The 21,996-nt window shown below is 36.5% G+C and overlaps 1 protein-coding gene and 1 pseudogene across 2 annotated transcripts in view; both read right to left on the reverse strand.

Moving 5' to 3' along the window:
- The window catches only part of LOC136665649 (ERC protein 2), a 259,064-nt gene that overhangs the window by 199,206 nt on the left and 37,862 nt on the right, over positions 1 to 21,996 (reverse strand). Inside the window, exons 6-8 of one of the 2 annotated variants that reach the window (XM_066643293.1) lie at positions 20,607 to 20,651; positions 18,486 to 18,641; positions 13,433 to 13,600 (exon numbers count right to left, since the gene is read on the reverse strand). In XM_066643293.1, coding sequence (XP_066499390.1) covers positions 13,433 to 13,600; positions 18,486 to 18,641; positions 20,607 to 20,651 — 369 coding nt within the window. The remainder of the gene's footprint in view (positions 1 to 13,432; positions 13,601 to 18,485; positions 18,642 to 20,606; positions 20,652 to 21,996) is intronic. The other variant, XM_066643294.1, reaches the window with a different exon arrangement.
- On the reverse strand, positions 3,255 to 3,391 carry LOC136666652 (U2 spliceosomal RNA; annotated as a pseudogene).

Consider the following 21,996-nt stretch of genomic DNA (forward strand, 5'->3'; position numbering starts at 1 on the left):
GACAGGCTACACCTTAGAAGCAGATAAACACTGAAACAGCTGTGTACATATATACAACTACAGAAGTCTGTGCACACATATGACAAAAAATATGCCCTCACATCTATGCAATATGTGAGAAAAAATCTAAGAAAAACTAAACAGCAAACAACAAAGGATCAAAAACACAAACTAAAAAGTAAATAGACATAAATAAATGGACTATACAGGCTTAAAAGTTCAAAAACACATGCACTGTGGTGGTTCTGACCATTAAAAAAAACGGGTAAAAAGTATGTAGAAGATGTTTTGGACAACAGCTTTGAAATACAAGGTGCACCTATATGGTAGGTGTAGCTGATAAAATGGAACAGGTATATAAATTCAAGGAAGTTGGTTTTAATGTAATGACAGATCTGTGTTTATTAAAAAAAATGAATGTTCTTTCTAAAGGCTATTGTTAGTGGATTTTGTTTTTGTTTAGTCTCCAATTTTTTGTGGTTATAGGGAAAAAAACTACATTTTCAGATGCTTATCAGATATATAAATATCACCATAAACAAAAAGTGGTAAAAAATAATTTCAGGCCTGCTGTATTATTTTCACTACATATTTTTTTTTGTTTCTTCTCAAATCAAATGTATTAACCAAGAGTCTGTCCACCTTTGCTGAAGTAAAAGTCTTTGTTTCTTGGAAGGCATAAGATTGATTATAATTAAGCTTAAATAACGATGTTGGGTGATCAGAAATGTACGGTTTGTCATAGAATCTAACGGAAAAATGTTAGCACTTTAGCCTGCATTGCATTTTTCAGAATGTGCAAGAGTTATTTACACACAAACTGTATACGATCTTCAGTAATTTGTGTTATTTCACTTGTGTATTGTTTCAGCATGTAAGAGACTACAAGCACAACCTACATATTATTGTTTTATTCTTTTCCACTTGTTTACCAGGTAAAAATATTTCTGATTTTGCTGATCCTGCTCTCTGAGGGTGTAACAGATTCTTGTTTTGCCTAGCTAAATTCTTTTTCAGTTTCATCTTAAAGTTTAATAAAGTAGTTCTCCTTGTCTGAAAATCTAAAATGACCAGTGAGTGATGTTTCCACACCACAACAAATTCAAGGCTGATCTCCCTATACCCTATGTAGGGCATAGTGTATGAAATACAATAATTCTGCACACATGTGGTCTGTTGTATGTCAGATTATAAAGTAATATTTATCCAGCTAAAAGGTTAAACTCTCTAGTTGTGCATTGTCTGGGTGCAGTAATTGTAGTTTTATTATTTGTAAAGTGCATGTCTCCTATGTCTAGTACACAGTGCTATTTATGACTGAGCCTGAGTCTATCTACTGACAGAGCAGGACTCTGTGTCGGATTTCATATATATATATATATGAAATCCATATATATATATATGAAATATATATGAAAATTACATATATATATATATAATTTATATATCTTCACTTAAGTTTATTTAATTTCAACATTTAAATGCGAACTAAAGGCATTGAAACAAAGAAAGAAAGAAATCAATTTAAACATCACAGCTTTTATTAGAGTGTATATATGTTTATGAGTAATGAGCAAGTACCCAAAATGGCAGCTACTATACTCAATGTTTTCACATGCAACTGAGGGATTGGAGCTCCAGAGGATACAGCTATGGCTACACAGCCCAGTGCTGGGAGGCTTTATCTAGTTGACACTTGGTCTGTGTCATACAGGCCTTAGACTCATATGCATCTACTCTATAGCATTTGATTTTATTGGTCATGGATGTAAAATGAAGATAATGTAAGTTGTCTGGGCACAACAGATCATCAGCAATGGAAGAACCATTAAGTAGCCAGAGGCCAGAGTCAGACATAGTGTGTGACGTCAGAATGTCCGTGTCCTCAAAAATCTCAATGGATAGTGTTTGTGAAAACTTCAGTTTTCAGCAAGTTAAAACTGTGTTTTTATGGACAGAAGGGCAAAACACATCTTTGTTTTTAAAAATATCCATATCAATGTGGACAGGGTCTTAGGCAAGTACAGACCTGGTCTTAGGCAGATACAGGACATGAATGGAGTAAGACATTCTATAAAAATGGGGGATTTATGAAGTCTCAATAGACTGACTGTATCTTTAGACTTCAGATGTTGAAGAGTGCATACACAGTGGTGGCAGGTGAGTAGAGCAAATGGAAAGAACCAGTAGTATGATGCAGTCACTGAAGTGCAGTTAGGAGCTGAGATAATGAGGATTTAAGAGCATGGGTCTGGGTCTCTCTCTCTCTCTCTCTCTCTCTCACACACACACACACATAAGGACATTCATTCATGCACACACACACACACACACACACACACACACACACACACACACAAACTGTGTGGGCATGACAGCATATGATATCATGTGCATGCATAGAGCATGAGCAGAATGAACACGCACAGATGCTCTCTCACACATACGGATCACGCCTCAAACTCTGAGCACCTGCAGTCATTTATCAAGAGACAGAGGAATAACAAAAACAAGCCTGCTGGGACTATCTGATACCTGACAAATATGTCATGTGCTTCTTTTTTCTCCACTAATGCAATATCACAGCTGAATCCGCTATCCAGCTCTAAAGCCTGGAGCAATGCTAAACTGACACTGGGATTTTCAACAACATTCTTCTTCACTTGCTTAATGTAAAACTTGTCTTTTATCCACCAGTAATCCATCAGGATCTACCTACATAGCATTCACACACACACTCACAAAACAGCACAGCTGTGATCAACTACAGCTGAGGTTCCCAACCTTTTTGTTTTTTGTTTTATTTTGATTAGATGGACCGGTGGAAGTGGGTGGTGCATGGGGTGTTTAGGGTCTTGTGGGGATTGCGTGATTGGGGTTATATTTTGTTGTTGTTGTGGTAAACTACATGACACATTACAGCCATAAACACACATCAGAACAACTCGTTAGACTGAGCCCTGGGCCTCCTTCCCAGAGACAATGCAGTTATGGTCTGTGGTTATGACTGTGAGTGACAGCCAAGTGTGATTTCAGCATCCTATAGGGCCTTGTTTTGGTGGCTGTCCATGCCTTTGGTGTTATCTAATCAAAAGCATATTGTTAAATGGTGAATTCATGGAATACCCACAAAGTTACATTGCTCTTGTGCAAAATAAACATCATTAATTAATAACAAATTAAATCAAATTAAAATTTGATTCAATACATTCATTCATTCATTGTCTGTAACCACTTATCCAGTTCAGGACTGCAGTGGGTCCGGAGCCTACCTGGAATCACTGGGCATAAGACGGATATATGGTCCCCAGGTTGGGGACATATCAGATATTAAACTGATAATAACAGATACTACACTTGATACATACATTCATATGATTTAAAAAAATATGTGTAGTATATATTCATGTGCTGATCTGATATTAGTCCTTCACTCATTTTCTACAATTGCTTCATCCATGTCAGGGATGCAGGGATGCAGCCTATTCAGATTCACCGGCCACAATGCAGGAACGCACCTTGGACCGGGTGACACACGCACACACACATTCATGCTCTCACATTTACGGACATTTTCTCCCAACTGATCCACCTACCAACATGTGTTTTGGACTGTGCACCCAGAAAAAAACATGTCCAGACACTGGAAGAACTACCACAGACAGTGACTCAAGGAGGGGTTTGACCTCAAAAACAAGTTCTGCTTTTACTTAATTAAGCAGTGCAGCAAAACTGGTAAGTCAGAGGATGGCTCTGTAATGAATTGATCAGTTTTCTATTTCCTAATATTGGTTTGCTTTGCTGAAGAAAACAGAAACAATGTTGCTCACTCTGCGCTGCTTTAGTTCTCCTTCCAAAGGTGGGATGCTGTTTTGCTTTTAAAACAAATATAGCGTGTGTCTCATGTACAGTGATTTTTATATGTAAAGCTGAGGTGGTAGCGTGGTTTTGATTTAAAGTTTGAGCAGCATACATGTGTATGATGGGCTTTACCTAGATATATTATGCTTAGAGTGTGCAGTGGCGATCTGAATTATTATTTCTATTTTGTAATACTGAAATTTTTCAACACATATTGTAGAACATACTATAGAACCCTCGATTACAAGTGGGTATTGTACACACTGACCAAGACAGTGCTGCAGGGAGAAAATAACAAATAAAACTGAAAATTTAATAAACGGATAACTTATAATTAACATTTAATGTGTGAATGATCTTTCATCATTTAATATTAAACTCGTTATTTTTATATTCATAATTTATCATTGAGCAAGTTTTTTTTGCCTCATTTATGATTTAATATGAGTTGTGTTTGATGTATATATTTTTAAATCAAACATATTTTTACTCATATTTTTTTTGAGGCTATTGAATGTTGATGTCAATGAATAGTTCAGCTTGGTGTGTTCAGCTAATGAAAATAAGGTGGAGAAGTTCGGTAACATTTTTGGGGGCAAAATCTGTAACCACTTCGTAATGGCTGAGGACCTGGCAATGACATTGTGCTGGAAATGAACAAAAGCACAGAATAGTTCACAGGCACAGGACAAACTTTAGTGAGAGCACTGAAAATCTGAGCATATGACACACAACATGAATGAACATGAACAATGAACAATGAACATGCCAGAGAGCAATGAAACTGTGATCGCTCCATAAATATTGCTCATATTTTAAAAACGTGCTCTCAACTTTTGGCATTAAAGTAACATAATAAATACCCCACCTCATACTAATATGTGGACAGAAAAAGCAACTGCATCTTCAGGGCCATTGTAGTAAATTCAGAATATTCTTTTTAGAAAAACTGAGATGTGAGACAACATACTGACATTATCCTTTAACCACAGCATATAACTAACTAGGAAAAAGAAAATACAATATTTATAATATTAACTTCTGAATGTTGAAGTTCATTATTTTTTAAGTGAAATTCAACAGCTATATTACTGTTTGTCCATGCTAGTACCAAATGTCACATGGTCCATGGTCCGGTGGTTGAAAACCTCTAATCTACAGTGACTGAATCACAGCTATGATGTTATTTGCAGAAACACATCACTGGTGCAGTATTTTATTAAACAACAGTTATTTTAAATAAAGAAAATAGAGTTAAGGTTTTAAATGTGTTTTGCTATTTACACTTGTTTGCCATCAAAAAAAATATGTTCTACCACAAAATGAGCACAACTCACAATTAAGTGAGGATGGTTGAGGCCAACTCATGTTGGCAAATTCTATGACTAAATACACATGCAGCCTAATTCCAGTTTATTTAGACAGTTTGTCTCATTCCAATTTGATTAGACAGTTTGCCTCATTATTTGGCAGTTTCTTATTCGAAACGGCTGTTCCAGAATTACTGCTGGGGCTGGATTAGCCTTTTACCATTACCATGACATTTTTACCGTTTGTTCCTCATGTGGCATGGTAGATGTTATAATAAAAAAATGTTCAGGTATATAAATGCTGCGTGTATATATTTTTGCCCATCCCAAACTCCCCACAAAATAAATAAATAAATAAATAAATAAATAAATAAGGATTTCATTGTCTTTTAATCAGCACTGCAAACTGCACAACTGTCTCCAGTCTAAAGCTTTCAGTTCAGCAGTTTCCACACTAGGCTATAAGAGACTGTGCCACTAATGGCCAATTAAGGTTTTCATTTTCAGGCAGAAACGGTATGTGTGTCCATAACTGAGAGACCATGTGGAACAAAATATATGGCCCAGAACAATTGCCAGAGTAAAAAGACTCCAAAAACAGTATTTAGTGGTTAGAACCAGGGAAGTAAATGAACATTTAAGTAACAGGATATTCATTTCAAATGGGTCATCCTCACAGCTATATTTATTTAGTTCTGTAGTGAGTATTTTAATTCCCTCAAAAATGTTCATTTTCATTTGTTCCTTGCAATATATTTCAAATGAATATAACGAGGCTACAGAGCAAAGGCACAGCAAGCTGTTAGTTACCCACAGGCAACTTAGTCAAAAACGTTCCAATAAAAATGCCACCGCAAAGGAATGTGCAGTGGGACATCAGTGAATCGTCCATTGTGGAAATATGACAAGTCCATACTCCAGTTATATTCATTTTAAAAATGTTATTATAAACATTATTCACATTATAATTCATAAGCGCAGTCTGTGTGAGACAAATTAAAAGTGTAATGGCTAGGTTTATATGCAACAGATTTCTGATAATAGATCAAGACTGAGCATCAGATGAAAATTTCTATTACATGCATACTGCAAGTAATCAGATCCAAAATTAGAGCACCACTTGGTGAAAATGTTAACAATGCAAACATTAGGTGACTCCATTCAGACTTCTTGATACACGACTCCACATTTTCTAGCGTATACTCCCACTCCTTGACTCTTTACCTATTGATGTGGCTCTGTCTTTGTTAAAACAGAAAGGAATAATTTATATAAACATTGCTTAAAATAAAATGAGTTGAGGAGTTGATTCCAATGATGGTGAATGGCTTTACCCAGATCTCAGAGACAGGAAAGAACACAGTGTTATATAATACTAATTTGTAAAATATTCCCAGTTAATTAAATTTAAATGTGGGTTGAAGAATGCATTCCCAAACTGGGAATGAGTTGACTCCAAGGGTTTAAACTCTCTGAAGCTTTGGCAAATGTTGACTTCAACTCACTGATGCTTTAGAGTTGAAGAATAGACTCTTTGGCAGTTGACTTCCCATCAATAGTCAGAGTGAGAAGAGCAGCAATATGTTATCTGAGTTCTTTACTAGGCATTTGTTATTCCTTAACATTAATTCTGGCCAGTAATATGCAAAATTAAGAAAACTTCTATCTATATTTAATTTTCTTTAAAATCCATGTAAATATAAAGTCTTTTATTTGGGCTTAAACCTGTCTGAACAACTCATTATTACTTTACTGACTGCTAACTATTATTATGTCTCTTGCATTTACTGAGTTACTGGCTCACACATAGTTGAACTTTGTAGGTTTTAATCAGATAATTCAGGTAATCAGATTCAGGCAATTGCATGGCTATTATTCTTCTATTTAACAGATTATATATAGGATTACCTACCTTAAAATCAGATAAAAATATAATCAGAATCAACCCAATATGAGGGCGGCACGGTGGCGCTCCAGAAACCTGGAGGTTGTGGGTTCGATTCCCACTCCGGGTGACTGTCTGTGAGGAGTCGGTGTGTTCTCCCCGTGTCCGCGTGGGTTTCCTCCGGGTGCTCCGGTTTCCTCCCACAGTCCAAAAACACACGTTGCAGGTGGATTGGCGACTCGAAAGTGTCCGTAGGTGTGAGTGTGTGAGTGAATGTGTGTGTGTCTGTGTTGCCCTGTGAAGGATTCGCGTCCCCTCCAGGGTGTATTCCCGCCTTGCGCCCGATGATTCCAGGTAGGCTCTGGACCCCCCGCGACCCTAAATTGAATAAGCGGTTACAGATAATGGATGGATGGAACCCAATATGAGGTCTCTATTCTGACTCTTGTTCTATTCCAACTGATCTTACTTAAATTACTAACAGATTATCAACTTAAAAGTAAATATATCCCCCGCTTTGCACCCAGTGATTCCAAGTAGGCTCCGGACCCACCACGACCCTGAACTGGATAAGCAGTTACAAACAATGAATGAATTAATCAATGTAAATACATCCAGTGAAGCGATGCTGCTAATGATGAATTTCCATATGACAGACTAGTGATGTTTAAATTCTTTACTGAGCCTCAAATTATTGCAAACTCAAGTGTTTCTTTTCCTTTTTACAGCATGGAAAATCACCTCAAAACTCAGATTTCACTTTATGTTTTGCAGCATGTCTCTTCAGTGTTCATGTGTGAATATAACCGTTATATATTTTTTTAAGTGATAAATATAATCCACTGCTAATATAATTTTGCTCTTTCTCCCAATATTTTCATGTCAGATTTTGGCCTTGCATTATTAAAGGTGTTGTCATGTTAAGGATATTGGCGTTAACAATATTGGCCTGTTAATTTTTGGTTGTCATGTTAAGCAGTATTCTGTAGCACAACACATTTTCCCTATACAGATGTGAACAATTATGATGGTAACTTTACAAACAAAAAATAATAAATAAATAAATTCTCTGAAATAGCCTGATCCTGACAAGAGTAATTTGCATCATTACTGTTTATTCCATATTTAATACAGATCAGAATATATATTTTTGACAGAATACTTTAAATAATGAAACAAATAAAAATTAAATGGACATAAGTGATGGAACCCCTTCATTTTCTTATTCACGCCCTTTTTGAGTCAATCACTGAAAACACTGATTTCTGTAGCTCCCATTGAGATTGTGCACTTCTGAGCAGATAGTATGGCCCACTCTTCCTGAGCAAACAGCTTTAGCTCTCACATTTGAAGGGTGCCTTTGTTGGACAGCAACTTTCAGCTCTTTCCATTGATGTTTGATAATATTCATTTCATGGCCCATAAAAAGTATTTTAAAAATATTCTACTGTTTTGTTCATAGCCAAACATGGGTGCTTTTAGGTGAGACGGAAACAGAGCATTCTGACACTGGGCAGTACACTCCTCTCCCGAATGTCTTGAGGCTTCATTGAACCCAACACAGATTTAAAGCACTCCATGCGAGACACAGCAAAGCTGCCCCAAAACATAACCAAACCTCCAAGCTGTTTCGCATTTGGTATGGTGTTCTTTTCTTTGAAAGCTTAATTTTTTCCAACTTTGAACACTGAGGTGAAAACAGTTTTGTCTCATCTGTGCAAAGGGCATTCTTCTAGGAGAAGCCGATATGCATTTTAGCAAACTCCAGTCTGTCTTTTTTATATATATATAATTTTCTTTCAGCAGTGTAGTCGTTTTGGGTCTATTACCATGAAGCCCACTTTTGTTCAAAAAAAGTGAGGGATGTACAATCAGACACTGATGTACATTGACCTTAGAGTTCAGCTTGTATCCATTTGGAAGGGATTTCCTTGGCTCTTTGTCTACCATTCGCATTATCCTTCTGTTCAATCGGGGTAAATTTTCCTCTTGCTGCTGGATCCAGAGAGGTTGGCTACAGTCCTAAGGACCTTAGACGTCTTAATAATATTTGCAACTGTAAGAACAGAACCATCAAGCTGCTTGGAGTTGGTCTTATAAACTTTACCTTTAACATGTTTGTCTATAGTTTTCCTTCTGATCTCTTTCTTTTACTTATTTGGTCAATGTTGAGTGGTGTGCACATGATATCAAAATACCAAACAGCAGAGTGACTACTTTTTTTTGATAAGAAGACTGAGGACATGTGAAACTAATAAAAGAAAACAGTTTGAAATATGACTATAATCCAATTATTTATAACTGTTTCTAGAAGTCACAAATACCTGTCCCAAACATTTTAGAAATCAATATAGAAATAATAATTACCCCTTATTTCACACTTTCTTTGGTTTAATCTATGGCAAACCAAAGGCATGCAGGTATAGGATACATGAGACAACTGCTTGCAAAAGATTTAGAAACATGCAAAAAAAAAATGATGGAAAGTAAAGATGATGACTAAAGATGAATAATGAAATTAATTCTTTATTACTTGAAAGTAAAAAGACAACAATGTGCAGTAAACATTAGTAAACGAAAGAAAGTCAGTATTATATGTGAAGACCATCTGCTTTTTTTTTTCTTAAAATATTATTCCTAGGTACAGTTTATACAGTTTTATAATGAAATTAGATGGTAGTTTTACTGAGTGTCTTGGAGAATCTGCCACAATTCTTTTAAGAAGTTGGAATGTCTCATTCTTTTTTTTTGTAACATTATTAATTATTATTATTATTGGTAAAGAAAATCTAATTTGAATCTTTTTGTACTGACTCAATAATGCAGAATTCATTACACAATTTGTACAAAAAAATAATAATAAATAGGGTGCATAAAATGTCTGTAAATGCACTGTAAAATGTTCAGGCAAAGGCTCTAGCTTCTGTAGAAGAACAGATACCAAGTTTGTGTCAGTTTTTTGGCTGTTAATTAGAAAATAAGTGGAATAATAAGAATCTGTGAAATATGTAAATATATTTTGAAGACTTACAAGTCAGCTATGGTTAGGTTAGTTATCCAAATGATTTTCCCGAATATACCCCAATTAAATATGCAGCTCATTTCTAAATGGACGTGAGACATGGCTATGGTATCACATTGCACTCCACTACAGAGGTTAAAATGTCCCCCTGCAATTGCAATGGAGTTAAATTACAGCTACTGAACAAAAACATAGAGTCATTATGTGAACAAAATATACTACAATCTCTAGCATACTATAACCTCAGTATAACAGAAAAAAACACACAAATTCATGTAGAGCTGTTAAAGAACTGCAGCTTTAAATGAAGATGATTATATTTGTCAGATGGATGAATGTCACTCACAGAGCATGTGCCAAGAGCATGAGCGACTGGTCACTGTGTGCAGCATACTCTATTTCACAGATCTGTCAGAGCAGCCATTGTCTGAGTAGCATTGTATTGACTGGTTTCAAACAATTACTTTTTTCCAATAAGTCCTCTAAAACTCACACAAGCGTGTTATTCAGATTGACCGAGACCAGCTAAGAAAGATTAATACAACCGTTGGCTGCTCTACTAATGGCAACCAACACTGCCGTTGAAAAGCAGCAATTCTCACTCCCCAAAACCCTGAAGAGTGTAACTGATGTTTGGCTGTTCTACCTCTGGTGGCTGCCATTTGGCATAGCAGACCATTGCAAAAGTTAAACCACGACAATGTCAAAACGAAATCTCTATCAAGCTAGGCAGGATACCAGTAACATACAGGCAAATCCTGAGGATGGGAGCATTCACTGACACACACACAATATGTTTATATAGTTATTGTATCATTATTGAATGCAGACACCACATTTATTCACTTGGCATCTTCAAATGCAGCTTATGTATCCTGATGTTCAATGGTTCTTGTTTTCCAACATTCAACTTAAAAACTGTGAAACACATGAGACTGTCCTCCATACTTTCAGGAACAACGGGAGTGTCAGAAACAAAAATTAAATATAATGATAGAGCTATATGAAATGAATGCGAACAAATCAAAATGTGTTTATAAACACTCAAACACATCCAGAGACAGATCCAATCAAGATGAATGCTTTACTAATGCCACAGCAGGGCTATACACAACAAAATCTCACACTGGAATGGGCAGTGAAAGAAGCATACTCATATATCATACTTCATGCTCTATGAATAGCCAGGAGTGCTGTGAGGACTGCTGTTCACAGCTGGAAAATGAACATCATTACCATACCTTAGAAACAGCTCTAGGAAGTCTCACAAACAATGCTTATTCACTCCTTAATAATGTAAATATTCCCTCAACTAAACAAAAGTCACTTGGAAAAAAGAACAAGGACAAAGATAATGTGAGATGTTTTTCAACTTTAGTATTTGAACAGAAATCAACTTTTTAATCTAAAATGAATGTTGCTTTCTCTCTTAATTCCAGCCCACAAAGTGTCAACTTTCATATATCATAACAGATATATAGATAATAACAGCTATATATATATATATATATATATATATATATATATATATATATATATATATATATATATATATATATATATATACACACAGTGATCAGGGACAAGATTAAAACCACTGACAGGTGAGATTAATATATCTGTTTATATTTTACAATGGCCCCTGTCAAACGACCTCCAAAAGCTGTTCAGGACTGACTTCTCAAATCTCCCCAGATCTAAATCCCATCCGTCATCTTTCGTTTGTGCTGCATCCATGGGGGCCCCACATTATAAATGACAGGACTTAAATGATCTGTTGCTAATGTTTTGGTGCCTGAAACCTCAGTACACCATCAGAGGTCTTGTGGAGCCATGCCTCAACGGGTCAGAGTCGTGTTGGCAACATAAAGGGAACCTGCACAATATTAGGCAGGTGGTTTTAATATTACCGCTGACTGATGTATAATTGCATTAGTAGTACTGTTGGCCGATATGATCACAAATCAGTATCACGACTAATTGAATATTTTACCTTGCTTAAGATTAATGAACATTTTTGTTTTGCTTTGTTTTTTGCCCCCATAGTTCACAGACATGGCTTGTACTGTAAATACGCTGAAGTTTTAAAACTAGGATATTGTTTTTATATTGCTAGGAACTTTTGCTCTTTTTTAAGCCATGCACTATTTATATTTGGCGATATGATTGTGCCCCATGTAGTGAAACAGAGTGGTGTTTCATCTTCAGTTGTCAATGACAACTTTGTTTGTCACTGCTCACATGTGATTTTTTTTATGTCCAGTCTCATCTTGACTAAAGTTAAAACATATCCAAATGACACACAGCATTTTCTTTGGTAAAAGCTGCTCGACTTGCTCAGTTAGCCTCATTGTTTAGGGTCTCCTCCATGTTGCTGCTATGTGGCAGATTGGATAGGGTACGACTACATGCGTTTATAGTATGGTTTTAAGAGTATAGTGCATGAACACACAATGGGGGGCATATAAACAGAATAAAAAACACATTTAAAAAAAAAAATCTTTACAATCGATATAGACAAGTTTTGAATGTCGATTTCAGTTTCATTTTTGAATGCTAAGCCCTAATTAGTATTATTGTTGAGCAACCTATGGTAGACATTGAATGAGAATAAGCTATTTCCATATGAAAAGGAAAAAAGTCACACATCTTTACATCATATACTCCCCTCAACACTTTCACCTCTCCCTTTCCCTCATACCTTCTAACATAAGGTATATGTTTCCTTTCCCCCCACACACAAAAAAACTCTACAAATGTATAGAAGTGTCTAATTTTGTCCTAAATTGCTTCCTGTAATAGAGCAGTGGACATTCCCCATTCAACAAAGAGAGCTAAAGTGAAAGTTCCATGATTCACAAAAATCAGAGAGGCCTTCCCAGGCTCAGTCTGAGTGATAAAACTGTTGACAGAAAGGTCAGATGAGTGGACAGAGAAACCCTACAGCTCTCGCATGATTCCACGGCAAATAAAGGAAAGTCAAGGAAACAAAACACCATTAAAACATGAACTAGTTCCATTCAATTTATATGTAAGTGCCTAAGTAATGTGAATTAAAATAAGAAGCTTATCTGACTGATAATCAGATGCATATTTTTTAGGAATTTTAGAATAACACAGTTTCTCGGACCAGTTCAGCAAGCAACCATGAATAGCTCATATTTTACCATAATATATTAAATACCTTCCATCTACAGATAGCTTAAAATATTAATGAAATATTCTGTTAGGCAAAGAAGGCCATTACTATAGCAACATTCTTCTGTATGTTAGTTGTAAGTACAAGGTTTCTTAATCGTGTGTATTAAAATTCAGCATGTATTTCTTTTCTTAACACATGGAAACACAACTAACCTCTGTCTGCAGAATATTGGCTCTTTGCTCCTTTGCAGTAAGTGATTCCTTCAGGACTTCAATATGTTGCTTGCAGTCTGAATTCTGATTGTTCAATGTCTCCAGTTTGGTTTGCAGGGCCAACATCTCTGATTCTTTTTTTGATAATTCCTGTTTAAGCTGATCAATCTGAAAGAACGAAGAGGATAAAAGAGACTGTTAAACTGATGTTACAAATAAAAAATAAATCATACCCAATAAAGTGATTCATCACAACACACTCATGCCAAAAATCAGACTAAAGGTTGGTTCTGCAAATGTGGAACATTATTGATGTGGTGCCGAATTTAACTGCTCTGAAAAGAACACATTGTCATTTTTTTTAAAGGTTTGAAAGAACAAACAACGCACAGCACAGCGAAACTGTCCTGAGAAAGCCAAAAACACCCACCAAACTTCATAATCATTCTTACTGTCAAATATCTGGCAGATTTATATCACTTTGATGACTGGATAAAAAATGAGCTACATCTATGACATTACTTTTTATTTGGCTATGCCACTGTAGAGTCAGTAGATTTCCATCTTCCAATACTGCCAAAAATTTGATAAGATTTCTTGAATTTTGGTGCAGACTGATGGTCACATCATGACTCAGCACACTGCCATGTCAGTCATGTTTATAAGGAGAAACCAAAAGAAATAAACAGGAAAGGGGAATAAATTGATTGTTTACAAATATTCCTCAGTGCAGGAAATGGAAAAAATGAGCAGAGAAGATGGATTGAGAGAGTGAAATGTGAGTACTTTTGTTTGGTCTGATATCTTCTGTTGCTGAGGGAGCAGGTACGTTTGGTCAAGTGAGCGAGAAGTCACTCGTGGTGTTGGTGACCTAAACTTTTCCTAAAACACAAAGAGGAAAAACCAGTAACTCTAACTACTCCTATTGTTCATACTGGGGGTGGGCGATATGGCAAAAATACATTATCACAATTTTTTTATTTATTTTCTTTTTGTTTTTGGAGAGGATCACGGTCTTAATTTTAATCACATTTTTTTTTTCATGCTGGTTTTTAGTTTCTTAACACTCCAGGTATTTTTTCCATTTTCCGCTTGAAATTACATACCCAAATCTTTAGGCAATGAATAAACTAGAGGCAATTTTATGAAGTAATGTTACTGAAAAGTCTTCAATTTTTTTAAAGATATTAAAATTAATCTTTGGTGGTCAAAATGTTATCAAAACAACAAAACATTGTAGACACTTTTCTAAATTTAATTTGGAATCTTCTGTGAAAACTTCCTTTGGAATCTTCAAAGACCCCAGCCTCTTCATAAGGAAAATGATTCATTTTACTGCAGAAAAAAACAATTGTGTAATCTAAGCTTAATGGCATTATTTTACATTTTACCTTCCTTGACAAACAAATCTCATGCACCTCTCCAAATGGCTTTTTACCTTCACCGAAAAGGAAAAAAGTTCTGATTCACCTAGATTTATTCTGATATTTAGTCTTGTTTCTAACCGCACACTCTTCCCCCTTTAAGGCCAGATGTGTTGGAAGGAGGCAGCTTTCCATGATGGGCTGTGGAGTGAGGCCGCCTCCCTCAGTCCACCTCCTGTGTTTAAATGGTCTCATTAGGGAAAGGGCATATAGTGAAAGGGATCTAAACTTTGAAAACTTATTTATTGTTCTGGTTGTTGTTTATTTTGATTGCTGTTGCCAAATAAAACTGTCTGAGTCATCTCTTGCGCCTCTCTGTTAGGCGCCAAAGCATGGTTGCTTCCCCACCACCTTGGTCCATCGCCCCGATTGGTCTACAGACTTGATTGACGTGTCGTTAAAACCAAGAGCCCAAGCTACACGGCCATAGCGGAGATCCACAGGGAACTACTGTTACTTTTTAATTTTTTTTTGTACTTTATTTTGTTTTGTATTTTTTTCTTTTGGCAAAGACTCTTTACACATACATGAGGATTACTGATGAGTGGACTGATGGAAAGACTCAAATTTGGTCTTGTTTTGAAGGGGACAACATATGTAAGCTCTGGTATGCTTTGTGTGTGTGTGAAACACTTCTGGGCCCTTCAGGCTTCATGGAGCCACAGTTTTGTTTTTTTGTTTGTTTGTTTGTTGTGAGTAAGTGATCTCATATATGGCATAACAAATTATTTTGGTTTTAATTCAGTATTCATACATTTTAGAGTGCTAACTTACATTATCGGTTTCCCGAGAGTCTGCCCATTCGAATGATGTGTAATATAATAATAATAATAATAATAATAAGTATGTAAACAACTGCAGCGGACTGTATGTGCATTAGCACAATCCAACAATCTTCCTGTAATGGTTTATCATGGACAAATTCTTATCCTTCCCGATCTGATATCGTCATATCACACACCCCTAGTTTATACTAGGAAATATTAATCATCCAGATGTGTCTTCATCAACAGATTCAAACAGATATTTGCTCTAACAAAGCAAAATAACTCTAAAACACACAATCCCAAAGCAAGTACTAAAAACTGTCCACATCAGACAAACAGCACTTTTTGTCAGCACAGACAAACTTGCATCATTCCAAGAATTAAAATATTAAATCATGCTTGACTATTGTTTCCAATCTGAAAAAGGTCACACATTTCATACTTTCACTGTAAGAAGTGGTTAAAGCTTTGAGCCCAATGCAATAAATAATGAGCATGTTAGTGAGAAGTAGAATAAGAAATAAGAAATTTTCAGTGTTCTCAGAACATCAGACTGTCCACCCCAAAGCACTCTGTAAAATTTGTTGAGATTACTTAAATTTAAAACTCATAGGACTTAACTGAAGAGGAAAATATGCCTACAGATTTCTATGAAACACAAAAGCAAGCCTCATATAAATAAAATAAAATAAAAGAGTGGAAATACTACAAAAAATATTATATACAGAATTTGAGGCATCTGTGTATTTTTTGTTAAATTTATGTTTGCTGCTAAAGTTTTTTTAATGCGTATATTGACTGAAAATTCAAATTATGACTTTGCATAGCACTGTCGCTAGTAAGTCGAGAATTTCTTTGGGTGACCTTTTTTGCCCCTTAAATCCCTGTCTCCTGACCCAGAATGTCCACACAATGATATTTCAATTTGTTTTCTGAAACAAACACTTCATCACAAAACAAGAGAGTTGGGAAAACATAAGCAAAATTTTTTTCACTTGCTTTATCCCATTGTTTTCATTCTTCTTCTGCATTCTGAGAGTGTGCGTTTCAGATAAGGGTCAGGAGTGCGTGTGATGGCTCATGAAGGATTATGGCACCCCAAGCTGGTCCTAATCAAAAGGCCATTGTGAATAGACACATAGAGGCCATAGAGAGGCGACTGGGCCAGCAGGAAACGGCCGAAACTCAACCTGCCACCCTTATCTGCTCCTGGGCCTTTGATTTCCCACAATTCATCAGTGCCCTGGCCCCTACTGCTGAAAGGCAAGGGCCCCTGAACGATGGGACGGATGAAGGAGTGACACGTATGATTTAGGGTGATGGCTTTGTATGAATGAGTGTGTGAGGATGTTCCAAGTATGAGACTTGTTCAGTGTAAGAGTGGAACAGAAAGTGAGAGTAACTCTTTGAAAGGCTGTGCAGGCCAATAGTGAAATAATCCGAGAAATCCATGTTTCTCAACATAAAACAGCAAAGAACCTGTGGATTTTACCATGTATGTTACATAGGATCATTAAAAAATTGAAAGAAATCTGTGAATACAGTTATTTGCTGCATCCACAAACTCAAGTTAAAAATCTATCACGCAAAGAATCCATATATAAAAAGAGCCATAAATGCCGCCACCTTCTCCTAACCCAGACAAATCAAATTTTCTAATTCCATTTGGATGCCGTGTCCTACAGGCTAAAAAAGAGATGCACCATCTGACATATTATAAGCGCACAGTTCCAAAGCAAGCATCCATTATGAAATCAGGGTGCAGTAGTGCACACTGCATGGGTGACTTGCACATCTGTGGAAACACTATTAATGCTGAATGATAATATACAGGTTTTGGAGCAACATGCAGTCATTGTCTTTTTCACAAAAGGCCTTACTTATTTTAACGAAACTATTACAAACCACATTCTGCAAGGATTTCAGCAGCATTGTCCTGTAGGAAATGACAGGTGCTAAACTACTGCAGATACACTTACAATATTTGGCACATACTAATGAAGACCAAGAGCTTTTGAGCAGATGAAATCCTAGGTCAAGAAAGTATGGGAAAATATTTCACCTGTAAAACTACACCAACTGTCTCCTCATTTCCCAAATGGGTAAAGAGTGTTGTTAAAGGCAGAAGTGATGCAAGACAGGTGTAAACATGCCCCTGTTCCAACATTTTGAAACAAGTTGCTGGCAATTACACGCTTAATATTGTAAAGCGACCTTGGGTTTGTGAAAGGCGCTATATAAAAGTACATGCAACATGCAAATATTTTTATTACAATTATTACTTTGCACATCATTGCATTTTCTTTTTATTTACAGTGTGCACAGCATCCCACATTTTCAAGAAATGGGCTTTGTATTTTTGAAATGACTCTTATGAAACTCTAGTCCTACATAAATAAACCATTAACACATTTAGGCTAATGTAATGTAATACCTCATTCTGGTAGGGTCAATTCTTGAATACTAAAGCATGCAACAGTCATCTGACACCGCTGGAGTAAGTCAATACCAGCTTTGCATGCTGCATCTACCTGTTCATCCCAGAGACTGACCACTGGTCTATTCATCCATCCAAATTTTAATTTACCCAATCATATTTAATCATTAATTGCTCCATTTAGCCCCGCTCACACACAACATAATCCACTTTTATGCGATCCAAACATTGTCAATCTATTCCTTTACTCACCTCTCTATGTACTTGTCTAACCACACCTTCTTCAATTCATTTAACCCATACCTGCACCATCCACATCTATAGCTGCATCCATAAAGAAGTACCTTCTGCTCAATCCATCAAAACTAATGAAAACACCTTGACTGATGTTTGCAGCTGGTCTTGGGTGAGTGGAAATCTCTAACCTTATTCTTCATAAACTTGGAGTGGCTTTTGTAGACTTCCATCTGCTTGAGCTCCTCATCTCTGTCGTCCGTGCTCAGGAGCCCGTTAGTCTTCAGCATCTGGATCTCGTCCTCCAGGTCACGGATGTTCCGTTCAAGCGAGGCAATTTTTGTGTCCTGCACGGGATACGTGCGAACAGGCATCAGAGGAACAAACGTAGAAAGCAAGACTCAAAACGTTGCAAGAACACAAGGTTCTCAAAGTGAAGGTTAGAAATGATGAGGTGCTTTGACACATGCAGAGATCAGCCGGAAATAAGCCATGGACACAGAAGGACAATACAGGCAGCAAATGAAGATGTAAGGGGTGAACCCTGAGCTTCAGACAAGACCAAGATTTCATACAGCCCGGACACTGGTTTCCGAGCAAAGATTTTCTTATGAAAACCATGACAATAATTCATTATTTAATCAATTTTAAGCTCTTTTACTCAACCAACATTGCTGACATATTTGCACATAATTTGATGTTTATTTAATAAAATCCCAAGAATATTTTAACATAATCTCTATTATTATCTGCATGTGGGTAATAAAAGAAAACAATTGCCCATTGGCCAATTTGTGTTCCCTGCTGACAGGTTAGTTTAAGTACAGGGGAAATGCATCAAATATTATCGCCCATGGCAGTCAACAGCATGATGAATCTTAGGAGGAAGATGGAGAGGCAGAAAAATACATGAGTACTCCTTTAAGTGGCTACCAGTGACTCCATGCTGTCTGCAAATGGCTTCTTGCAAAGTTTGAAAGCAGTCATACTGAAAACCTCAGAACTACTGATCATGGCAACAACATCCACTTTGGCCAGGCTGGATTAAGCCAACAATATTTCCACCAACAATATGGAGTGAAACAACTTGTGTAAGTGTCAACCATGGGAAGCAATTTTACTACCCAGCCTTAGTAAGTGTTTTCCTAATGTGTCCATGAGAGCTGAGTCTGGCAGGTATATATATTGTACATAAATGCAATATAGTATAATTAAATTAATGAAAAAAAAAACTGCTTTATGAAATGTGGTTCAGGGAAAGTTGCCAACTGCCAAAAAAAAACATAGAAACGGAAACTTGAAGAAATGCAACATGATGGTACCTTTCTAAGACAAATGTAATAATAAAAAAAAATGAATACAAGTATCAACATATTAGATCTAGTATTATTTATTTGTAGATGTAAATGTATCAAATGAATAGTCCCTAAAGAAAAGGCTAGTTCATCTGCTAAAGGTTAAAAAGCAATGTGAACATTGATGTCAATTTAAAAGGTCATTTGAGCCGGAGTTCAAGGCCAAACTCAAAAGCAAACCTGTTCAGAATCAGTAGCTCTTGTAACAAACAGCATTCAATTTCTGCTAAAGCCAAACAGAATTCAGCAACTTTACTGGATACTTTCTGTATATGGTTTCTTCTTCATATTAGTGAGATTTAACTTCTATTGGTAGATGCAGTGACAAACTTTGTTCACAGACAATGCTTTTGGGAAGCGTTTCTGAGCAGTGATTTGGTTTTCGGCCTTGATCGTTACATATAGAGATTTTCAGAATTCTCTGAAACTTTTAATGTCGTTATGTACTGTTGATGATGAAATCAACAAGTTCTTTACTATTGTAAGTTGGGAAAAGCTATGCTTCAATTGTTGCCATATTTGTCTGATCAGTTTTTAGAGATGGATCCCTCCCCAGCTTTACTTCTAAAGAACTCAGCTTCTCTTGAGATGCTCTTTTAAAACCCAATTATGTTACAGACCTTTTGCCAATTAGCCTGGTTCTGCCCCCCATCCCAAATCTGTTTTATTTACATTTTTCACAGGGACCAAACTTCTCTAGAAATAGGGCTTGTAAAAACAGTAGTGCCTTAAAATATGAAATTGTCTGAAAGTGTGAAATGAATTCAGAGCACAAATAAACTATAAAGAAAACATGGAAATTAGGAAAAATTAACCACACACATTTGTATATTTTACATGCCTAGGTGTGACGGTAAAATTAATATACAGGTGGACTGTATATTAACAGTAGGATTTGTAAGAGATATTGTATAGAGCAGAGCAAAGCATTCTTTAAAACCAACATGTGTACTATACCTGCCAAATTACATCAGGGTCAAAACAGAATGGAGGCGATGTGTTCTGGAACAAATTACACAATTCATATTTCACCACACAGACACACAAACACACACAGTATATGAACTAATGGACCACATACAGAAGAAAATTAAGCATGTACAAGCAACCTAATAAAAAACAACACATACTTGACAATACATTTGAACACACAAACACACAAAAACAAGTGCATTGAACAAATACAGGGGTTAGACAATGAAACTGAAACACCTGGTTTTAGACCACAATAATTTATTAGTATGGTGTAGGGCCTCCTTTTGCGGCCAATACAGCGTCAATTCGTCTTGGGAATGACATACACAAGTCCTGCACAGTGGTCAGAGGGATTTGAAGCCATTCTTCTTGCAGGATAGTGGCCAGATCACTACGTGATGCTGGTGGAGGAAAACGTTTCCTGACTCGCTCCTCCAAAACACCCCAAAGTGGCTCAATAATATTTAGATCTGGTGACTGTGCCATGGGAGATGTTCAACTTCACTTTCATGTTCATCAAACCAATCTTTCACCAGTCTTGCTGTGTGTATTGGTGCATTGTCTTCTTGATACACGGCACCGCCTTCAGGATACAATGTTTGAACCATTGGATGCACATGGTCTTACTGGTGCAATGTGCAATTAACTGGCTGGTCCAATTTAGCCATGAAACCTCCCACACTAAAATGACAGGTGTTTCAGTTTCATTGTCTAACCCCTGTAATACAAATTAATTCTTATTTGTATCCTTTTGTATCCTGAGCCTATGAACAGAAGAACAACAATTATCCACGCTATAATATTTATGTGGTTTATTCAAAACTTTGCACTTTAGTTTTACAATTGCATGCATTATTCCTGCTTTTGCTCTGCATATTTTGTTAGCTCCCTTTCACCCTGTTCTTCAATGTTTTTCCACAGGACCGCTACTGAGCAGATATTATCTGGTCTGAGTTTTTACAATGTGTGCACTCCCTGACTAGACAAACATATTTCACCTTGTATCATCCCTATAAATGCAAAGTCAGAGACAGTAGCTCAACAGTTTAACATGAGCAAGCTGAAAAAAAAGTTTTTGTTTGTTTTGTTTGTTTTTTGTAACGTTGTTTACATGTAGGGTGGCACTGTGGCACAGCAGATAGTGTCGCTGTCACACAACTCCAGGGACCTGGGATTGTGGGTTCAAATCCCTCTCTGGGTGACTGTCTGTGAGGAGTTCGGTGTGTTCTCCCCGTGTCTGCATGGATTTTCTCCGGGTGCTCCGGTTTCCGGATTAGCGACTCAAAAAGGTGTGAGTGTGTGAGAGAAAGTGTGAGTGTGCTACACTACAGCAACATTAGAGTTTCAGAAAATGAAATAATGAATGAATATA

The sequence above is a fragment of the Hoplias malabaricus genome, chromosome 14, assembly GCF_029633855.1.
Source record: "Hoplias malabaricus isolate fHopMal1 chromosome 14, fHopMal1.hap1, whole genome shotgun sequence".
NCBI classification, from domain to species: domain Eukaryota; kingdom Metazoa; phylum Chordata; class Actinopteri; order Characiformes; family Erythrinidae; genus Hoplias; species Hoplias malabaricus.